Raw genomic sequence first — 10000 nt, 5'->3', positions numbered from 1 at the left:
CTTTACACTTAGATTGCTATCTGAGGCTGACACGGAACGACAGAACGGCAGAGAGACATTCTAGAGTCACACAAAAGTGTTCTTGCACACAAATGCAAGAAATACTAATTCATGTGTTTATGACCTCAAGGTTAGACTATTGTAATGCTTTATTGGGTGGTTGTTCTGCACGCTTGATCAACAAACTACAGTTAGTCCAAAATGCAGCAGCTAGAGTCCTTACTAGAACCAGGAAATATGACCATATTAGCCCGGTTCTGTCAACACTGCACTGGCTCCCTATCAAGCATCGGATAGATTTTAAAATCTTGTTAATTACTTATAAAGCCCTGAATGGTTTAGCTCCTCAGTACTTGAGCGAGCTCTTATCGCATTATAGTCCTCCACGTCCGCTGCGTTCTCAAAACTCTGGCCGTTTGATAATACCTAGAATATCAAATCCTATTCCTATTTAGCGCCCAAACTCTGGAACAGTCTACCTAACACTGTTCGGGAGGCAGACACACTCTGTCAGTTTAAATCTAGATTAAAGACCCATCTCTTTAGCCTGGCTTACATATAACACATTAATACGCTTCTATTATTCAAATCCGTTAAAGGATTGTTAGGCTGCATTAATTAGATCAACCGGAACCGGGAACACTCCCCATAACACACGATGTACTCGTTACATCGTAAGAAGAATGGCATCTACGCTAATATTAGTCTGTTTCTTTCTTATTCCGAGATCACCGTAGTCATCTGATCCAGTCCGTATCCAGATCAGATGGTGGATCAGCACCTAGAGACGACCTCTACAGCCCTGAACGTCAGCGGAGGTCAGGACATCTAGATGAGCCCCAGAGACAGATCCCCAGTGAAGACGGCCATCAGGACAAGACCTCAGGAACCAGATCAGTCCTCTGCACAATCTGACTCTGCTGCAGCTGGAAGTGAACTGCTGGTTCGTCTGGTCAGAGGAGAACTGACCCCCGACTGAGTCTGGTTTCTCCCAAGGTTTTTCCTCCATTCTGTCACAGATGGCGCTTTGGTTCCTCTGACTTGCTCAGTTGTGGACACTTCATTTCCAGAGATATCGTCTACATGATTGCACAGATACTAATTAAACTGAACTGAGCTGGACGATGACATCATTGAACTGTCATTTTACATTATTGATACTATTTTCCTATTCTGATAATGGAAAGTTGCTTTGACACAATCTGTATTGTTAAAAGCTCTATATAAATAAAGGTGACTTGACTTGCCCTTTTCTTTTCATTCTTCGCACACAAAGTGGAAAAGACAATAGTCACTGTTATTTATTCAACAACATTGCGTTATTCATTCAAAAATATCCAGGTTCTGTGTAGCAGTGCTGCAGTATTATCTCTGCATCAGTGCATGAGAATGCAACCAAACAGTGTGAAAATCCTTCGTATTTTTAAAGGATTGTAACTGGCGCTAAATATTCTAAATAAACTGAGTCTTGGTTTCCGAATCTTAAAACTGACAGCTAATTAAACGAGACTAGCGCAGGAAGAGCGTGACAGGTGGAGGTGAGCGAGAGGGCAGTTATCCTCAGGCTGACAGACCTACCTCTGCTGCTGTTCTCCATCGTGTACAGATAATCCATGTAGAACGCACCGTAACGCTGCAGCCCCGCATTCTCAGTGTATGTCTCCTGCGAACACAAGCAGAGCAGAACCGTCTTCAGCGACAGGTTCACACCGAACCACTGGACCTTCACTAACAGACCGATCATACTGGATGCATCTACACAGAAATACACTGGACTATCAGCATCTGCAGGACTGAAACTGTGTTTATGATCAGAAGATCTACAGAAACACCACAAGCTGCTTTGATAGAAAATATTGACACTGGCATTCATTCATCAGGCAGAAGCCTTTATCCAAAGTGACATACAGATTGAAAGAGTTTGGCATTTCTGCAGTCACGCTGTTCTGCTGGAGCTACAGGAATGATAAAAGAGCGCTCATAGAGAGTTCCTGAAGCTCAAACAGCACAGCATCGCGCTAGCAACAGTAACCTCAGGGGTTCGATTCCCAAAGGGGTGAATGAACTGATGATGTGCACCTTGAATACAGTTCAAGTCACTGAATAAACCTTTCTAATAAATGCAGAAACTGAAAAACATTTTTAAAAAAGAAGACATGGCTGTGAGTTTCAATCTAGACTATTATGCCAGTCTAGATAAAGTGCTGAGCTTCAAAACTGACACAACTAATGTGATTCAATAAACTCAACCCCTGCTGCGTTGGCTAACAGATGAGCTGACGTCACTCAATATCAGACAACATTCAGTCTTCATTAGTTCTGGATCTCAGGCATTGGATTTAGACACTTATATATTCTGACAGATCTAGTAAAACAAATGGATCAGACCACACACACACACACACACACACCACACGCACACACACGGACACACACACGCACGCACACACGCACGCACACACACACCACACACAGACACACACACGGACACACACACGGACACACACAGACATCAGAGATGAGGGTGGGGATGAACATGAGGCTCGTACCCTGTGCAGGTTTCCATCCAGTATGAATTCTGCACGGACTCCGTTGTTCTCTGGGCTGCGGTAGTCGAAGAGTGAGTTGGTCAGATACGTCATGCCCTTAACGCTCAGCGTGTCGCCGCAGCGGAAGAACACGGCATCCTGCGGCAGCAAACACACACTCAACATCACGGTGTGTGTGTGTGTGCGCATTTTTGTGACAAATGAGGACACAGATGTGTATAATGACGAGGGTATGACAGGTATTACAAGGAGAAGGAGACTTTTCAGGACATTACTCCATGTCCCCACTTTTCAAAACGCGTATAAATCACACAGAATGGAGTGTATTGAGAATCTGAAACAGCAGACAGTCTCCTGTAAGGGGTAGGTTTAGGTGTAGGGTTGGTGTAGGACAATAGCACATACAGTAAGTACAGTATAACAACCATTACGCCTATGGAGAGTCCCCACTTTTCACAAAAACAAACATGTGTGTGTGTGTGTGTGTGTTACCTCCTCTCTTCTGTTCATGTTCTCTTCAAAATCACGAACCCCCATGATGCCCTTCAGACACAAGGCACGACAGCCCACGACTCCAACCTGACAGTCGAAGAAGGGCTCTCCCATCATCAGCGCCTGGAACACACGAGCAGACGTGAGAGAGCGCAGAGGAGGTGTGGGAGCTAGCGACAGACTCCGGTGTCTCCCTCACCTCCACCGTGATCCCCTCCTGCTCCACACTCAGAACCTCGCGAGACTTCACCTTCTGCGGACTGTAGTAACTGCTCTCGGAGCAGCTCTCTGTCAGCTACACACACCACACAACAGACTCATGAAAACAAAACTGTTTGAATCAAGAAACTGGGATGCCATGCATTGTTTTCCAGTATATGCTGGGAACTTTCCTGGTTTACCTCAGCGCACATAAATCCAGTCTAAGACCATCTGAAGAAGCTCTAATCGCTTGTAGCTCGTCTAGCACATCTGCTGATGGGGAACTATTATATACTATTAATATCTCCAATCCCACAGGCTCCACAGCTTAAGATTCACCGTTCTTAAATGTTTTTAGAGGAACAGTATCAGATAATTAGTCCTCCATCAACTTTACAGCTTTCTCACAGACTCTCAGCGGATGATGAAGTGAGAGATTAAAAAAGGACTGAGTGTAAAATCTGGGCCCGTATTCACAAAACATCTTAAGGCTAAAAGTAGCTCATAACTCGCCGATTTAGGAGAAAATCTTAAAAATATTGGGCAGGACTCCTAAATTTTTCCTCTAAGAGTATTTCAGCACTAAAACTAGCTCCTAAATCTGTGAAACGTTAGGAGCAGTGAAGAGGAGTCCTGAGCCACTGAGACCAAGCCACAAACTATCCTAAAATAGCTGTTTCCAGCAATCTGCCTCGGAACATAAACATTTTAGAAATATTTGATGATAATAAGTTCTTATAAAAGTTCTTATTAAAGGTATCGCCTTTGGTTTTGAAGGTTACCTCAACCTCCAGATTTTCCTTTGATTGCATCCTTGTTTCCATTAACCAGCTGGGCAAGAAGTAACATGTTCTTGTGTCCAGTTTGTTTGTTTCTTTTATGTTTGCATGTCTTACTATCAGCCGTGATTATTCTGCTCTGTCGATTAAAAGGCTGTTTATATGCAATTGTTTACGAGAAGCACACATGTAAGAATTAGCTGAACATATACTTGTTTAATTAGTGACACTTAGCCTGCATTTTAAAATCTTTATTTGAATATGGCAACATAATATTGCACTCTACAATATTTCTATGAATAAATCTCGGACAGAGACTATCAGCCAATCACTGTGTGCATAGTTAATAAGCATGCTGACATCATCCATAGCAACATGCTCAGCCACGCCCCCTTACTCTAACCCCAACACTTCTCTCTACTCCTTAGTAAAGTTTGTCTCAGCAGCTTTGTGAATAGGGTTTAAGAGAAAACTCTTAGCTAAAAACTCTTACTGCTATTTAGGAGAACTCTTAGTGGTGAGATCAAATGTTTTGTGAATACAGGCCCAGATGAAGTGATTTGAGAAGAACAGACGAGCAAACTCTTGAGCGTAAATCCTCAGTCATACCGGCAGTAAAAAAAAGAGTCCAATCCGGACTGACAGTGATAGGAAACAGAAAATACAGTATATTCATCATCCACAGCGTGGAGAGTTCTCCGAGATCTGGAGCTGGCCAGAGAAGAAGGTGTGGAGCTGTAATCACTAGCGACTGATACTGTATACGTACTAATTTGTCTCTGCATTTTTCCCGCTCACCTTAAACGTGACGGAGGCTTTGGTGCAGTAGAAGCCGACAGACACGACGGGGTCTCTGGGTGAGTTCTGCAGGGGCCGGGCGGCTCCAGAATCCGGGGTGTCCGTGTAGAAGCCGGACTCGCCCTCGCCCTCGCCCTCGCCCTCTTCTGTGCTCACGATGGCCGGGACGAAGGACCAGGCCCATGACATCCAGCCTTGATCTTCATCCTCGCCCTGGAAGTACTGACCCGTCAGAGTCGGATCGGACGCGTCTATCAGACCTGCGGCACACGATGAGATCAGCTGCTGTCAGCGCGCTGGAATGTGTGTAATCTCTTCTCGCAGACACTTCTGACACGCTTTAATTAAATCTCTCACTCAAGACTCTGTTTCTCCGTTTCTCTCCTGAGAAGCTCTGAGACACACATGACAGACTCCAGAGCAATAAATGAATGAACAGAGAGAGAGAGAGAGAGAGAAGGACTGTCATAACCACAGCTGCTCAGTTCATCTGATCCAGCGAGTCGACAGCCTCAGAAACAAACCCATTCAAGAGAACGAGAAACTCACCGGAGACGCTCTCTCGAAGCGAGCCGCTCTCCTCCTTCTCTGCGTCTCGATGGACGCCCATCTCTCCGTAATACAGCGCGACACCCAGCTCCATCAGCCGGATGAACATGGGCAGCTGCTGGTCCGTCAGAGACAGCTTCAGACTCTCCACCATCGTGTGAACCTCAACACACACACACACACACACACCGTGAGCACGAGGAGAAGGCAAACCTCACCCTGACGCACCACAGACGCGCTCGCTTACTTTAATGACGGCGGGGATTTTGGCGTTGATGTTGTCGTAGGTGAAATGAAGACGAGTTCTGAAGGAACATTTGTAGAGCAGCGGGTCCTGATAAAACTCAATCTTCCCGCTCGCATTGCGCTTATCCAAACAAACGGTGCAGTCGGAAAAATTGATCACCTTCCTCAGGACCAGCTCAGGAACTACAGAGAGAGAGAGAGAGAGAGTGAGCGCTGGGTTTATTAGCTGCTCTTCAGATCGTGACGCAGCGCAGCAGCAGCAGCTCACTCTAAAGAAGCACTTCAAAGGGTCAAAGGTCAACGTGTGTGTGACTCTTCATCTCTTCTGACCTTTCAGAGGAGTTTTGTGAACATGTTTATGCAGTTGTTAAAATAAAGATTCATTATTGCTGTTCCAGCACATGCATTTCATTTGTGTAATTCAAAGGAATATTTATAAAGCAGAACTACAAATTCAAGCAATACTCGATCCCATCCCAAACCCAAAACACCGCCCAAGGCCCCTAAAGCTCTTACACCCCAAACTGACCAGCACTGACCCTACAGAGACCCTACATTCACCGAACTCACCCACGATGTCCATGAACGCTCGGTCCCACAGATCGTCCACCGTGTAGCACTCCGCAGACGTGATGTTGACCGACAGCACGATGTCATCTTCCACATACTTCAGAATCAGATTATTGACCACGATGTTGACGTTATTCACCACTCGCCGAATCAGGCTCTGCACGTACCCTACAGACAGACAGAGGACACATCTAACGCTTGGAGGTTCACACTTTACAAACGTCAGAAATCTTTTAAAAAATGCAACACAAGATGCTGAAAAATATATATACAGTGGTGTGAAAAAGTGTTGCCCCCTTCCTGATTTTTAATTTTTTTACATGTTTGTCACACTTTAATGTTTCAGATCATCAAACGAATTTAAGTATTAATCAAAGATAACACAAGTAAACACAACATGCAGTTTTTAAATGAAGTTTTTTATTATGAAGGGAAAACAAAATCCAAACCCACATGGCCCTGTGTGAAAAAGTGCTTGCCCCCTAAACCTAATAACTGGTCGTGCCACCCTCAGCAGCAACAACTGCAATCAAGCGTTTGCGATAACTGCCAACGAGTCTTTCACATCGCTGTGGAGGAATTCTGGCCCACTCTTCTTTGCAGAATTGTTTTAATTCAGCCACATTGGAGGGTTTCCGAGCATGAATGGACTGTTTAAGGTCATGCCACAGCATCTCAATAGGATTCAGGTCAGGACTTTGGTCTCTCCAAAACCTTCATTTAGTTTTTCTTGAGACATTCAGAGGTGGACTTGCTGCTGTGTTTGGGATCATTGTCCTGCTGCAGAACCCAAGTGCACTTGAGCTTGAGGTCACAAACTGACGGCCGGACATTCTCCTTCAGGATTTTCTGATAGAGAGCAGAATTCATGGTTCCATCAATTATGGCAAGTCATCCAGGTCCTGAAGCTCAGAGCATCACACTACCTCCACCATGTTCGGCTGTTGGTATGATGTTCTTTTTATGAAATGCTGTGTTGGTTTTACACCAGATGTAACGGGACACACACCTTCCAAAAAGTTCAACTTTTGTCGCATCAGTCCACAGAATATTTGCCCAAAGGTTTTGGGGATAATCAAGATATTTTTTGGCAAATGTGAGACGAGCCTTTGTGTCCTTTTTGGTCAGCAGTGGCTTTTGCCTTGGAACTCTCCCATGATGCTGTTTTTGCCCAGTCTCTTTCTTATTGTTGAATCATGAACACTGACCTTAATTGAGGCAAGTGAGGCCTGCAGTTCTTTAGATGTTGTTCTGGGTTCTTTTATGACCTCCTGGATGAGTCGTCTTTGTGCTCTTGGAGTAATTTTGGTAGGCCGGCCGCTCCTGGGAAGGTTCACCACTGTTCCAAGTTTTCTCCATTTGTGGATAATGGCTCTGACCGTGGTTTGCTGGAGGCCCAAAGCCTTAGAAATGGCTTTATAACCCTTTCCAGACTGATACATGTCAACTATTTTGTTTCTCATCCGTTTATGAATTTCTTAAGATCGCGGAATGATGTGTTGCTCTTTAAACATGCTTCACTTTGTCAGACAGGTTCTATTAAAGTGATTTCTTGATTCAACAGGTCTGGCAGTAATCAGGCCTGGGTTTGGCTCGTGAAATTTAACTCAGCTTTCTAAAATAATGTGTTTAATCACAGTTCTTTCATGATTTAATAGGAGGGGGCAAGCACTTTTTCACACAGGGCCATGTGGGTTTAGATTTTGCTTTCCCTTCATAATAAAAAAATTTATTTAAAAACTGCATGTTGTGTTTACTTGTGTTATCTTTGATTAATATTTAAATTTGTTTGATGATCTGAAACATTAAAGTGTGACAAACATGCAAAAAAAAATAAAAATCAGGAAGGGGGCCAACACTTTTTCACACCACTGTATATTTGACACAACCAAAGATGTCCATCTGGGTCTGACGCACTTAGAGACAGAGCGCATTTAGGCCACGCCCACACCGGGGGGCAATCCAACGCTCTCCATTGACTTTGTATTGCGGGAAGCTTCCTCCTTGTCATTTCTGACTTATAACAAAAAACAGAACAATGTCTAAAAGCTGCTGTGTGACGAGGTGTACAGCAAACAAGCTAAAAAACCCAGAACTATGTTTTTATAAGCTGTCAACCCAAAATATGAGAGTATAAGCACACAAATAGTTGTAGATGTCAGGGTATTTCACATTGGGCCATTCAGTTTGATCATTTCTCAAACAAAAGGAAGGTAAGGAAAAGAGGAACTGACAAAGACCAATAAAATTTAGTTTCTCAATATACAGTATCTCCTCCTCTCAGGTTCACAGCGGGTGGTCAAATAGTCCTTTGACATGATTAAAATAATGCATGTTCCCTGTCGCCGCTTACGTTTCCCTCCAGTGAGCGTCGTTCTCAGAGTAATATGACACGTAGCACTCTACTTCTGTGTGCTTAAACGCTCGTTTTTTTGGGTTGACAGCTTATAAAAACGTAATTCTGGGATTTTAAGCTTGTTTGCTGTACACCTCGTCACACAGCAGCTTTTAGACATTGTTCTGTTTTAAGACTTACAACAAAAAACAGAACAATGTCTAAAACATGACAAGGAGGCAGCTTCCCGCAATACAAAGTCAATGGAGAGCGTTGGATTGTTTTCCCCGGTGGACGTGGTTTTCTGATTATGACACGTGTCGCTCCGTCTCTATGTACATTATTTCCCCTTGATACTGTAAAAGCAATGATTCAGTGTGATGTTCTTCTGTGTGGATCGACGGCATGTCAATCTTTATGTAGCGCTACAGGACAGACGTGATTTAGATCAGTAAATCAAGACCGGTCCACGTCACATTGATCAGAAGCGTGCAAAACTGTGAATAAATAAATTCCACACAAAGACCAAACTACAGCATCCCATCATTCAGTGCCTGAGTCAGTTCAGCAGGAGCACGGCGAGTCCTGCGCTCGCACAAACGCTCAATAAATCTGCTTTACACAGCGTCTGCACCGTTAATGACACCGGGGACGTTCTCGAGACGTCTCTCACCCACCAAAACAAAACGCTTGACACTTTTCAGGACTAGTTAATTGCAGCTATAATCGCAATCTCACTGATTAATTGTGCAGCTCTAATGTACATACATCAACAATTCAACATCTGTGTCTGTCTGTGTCTGTGTCTGTGTCTGTGTGTGTGTGTGTGTGTGTGTGCGTGCGTGTGTGTGTGTGTGTGTGTGAACGGAGCAGCTCGCAACCAGAAGCTCCAGTTGAACAGCATCCATGGTCTAAGGTCATTACTCAACAAAGCACCAAAGAACTGAAAACATTACGAACCAGAGTTTCAGCAATAAAATATTAAAATATACAGCAATAAATGGTCATAAGCGCAGGTCCAATAGCATTATTCAGCCCTGTTGAATGCTCGCAGTCCCACTTCAACTTATAAAACTTTAATGCTTTTTCCTTGTTGTCCAACTCAAATGTTTGTCTTCCTGTGCAAGTGGCGCTGCGTTTTATTAATGAGCTCTGGAGCGCCACGGATCATAATCCGACAAACTCAAAGCCTCGCGATCAGGTGAAGAACAAATAAGTGCTTTACAGCAGCAGCGCGGTTGTGCTTCATTTCCCGTGGGCATCACTCATGCGGGTGTGTGTGTGTGTGCGGTCGACGCTTACCGCGTGTCAGTCGTGGGTGTGTGTCGAACATGCGGGTCAGCGGCGGGTCTGTGTGTGTGTGTAGCACCTGCATTCACAGTCATAAAGTCATTCCCTGTTAGTGCTCTCTGGATCCAATTTAGCCAGCGGAGCGGCCGACTTTCCCTCCGTCCACCTTCATCTCTCTATAAACTATTGCT

General features: G+C 44.3%; 1 protein-coding gene across 3 annotated transcripts in view; it reads right to left on the bottom strand.

Moving 5' to 3' along the window:
- The window catches only part of LOC131521776 (intermembrane lipid transfer protein VPS13B), a 126336-nt gene that overhangs the window by 105980 nt on the left and 10356 nt on the right, over positions 1-10000 (bottom strand). For all 3 annotated transcript variants that reach the window (XR_009266364.1, XM_058746825.1, XM_058746824.1), the window contains exons 5-12: positions 6185-6352; positions 5616-5797; positions 5369-5531; positions 4820-5079; positions 3241-3336; positions 3042-3164; positions 2550-2687; positions 1579-1663 (exon numbers count right to left, since the gene is read on the bottom strand). Coding sequence is in view for 2 of the 3 variants with exons in the window: in XM_058746825.1 (XP_058602808.1) it covers positions 1579-1663; positions 2550-2687; positions 3042-3164; positions 3241-3336; positions 4820-5079; positions 5369-5531; positions 5616-5797; positions 6185-6352 (1215 nt within the window). In the remaining variant the exon portion in view is untranslated. The remainder of the gene's footprint in view (positions 1-1578; positions 1664-2549; positions 2688-3041; positions 3165-3240; positions 3337-4819; positions 5080-5368; positions 5532-5615; positions 5798-6184; positions 6353-10000) is intronic.

Source organism: Onychostoma macrolepis, chromosome 16 (genome assembly GCF_012432095.1).
Source record: "Onychostoma macrolepis isolate SWU-2019 chromosome 16, ASM1243209v1, whole genome shotgun sequence".
NCBI lineage: Eukaryota > Metazoa > Chordata > Actinopteri > Cypriniformes > Cyprinidae > Onychostoma > Onychostoma macrolepis.
The sequence above is the reverse complement of the archived record's forward strand: the minus strand, read 5'-3'. Positions and strand labels throughout refer to the sequence as shown.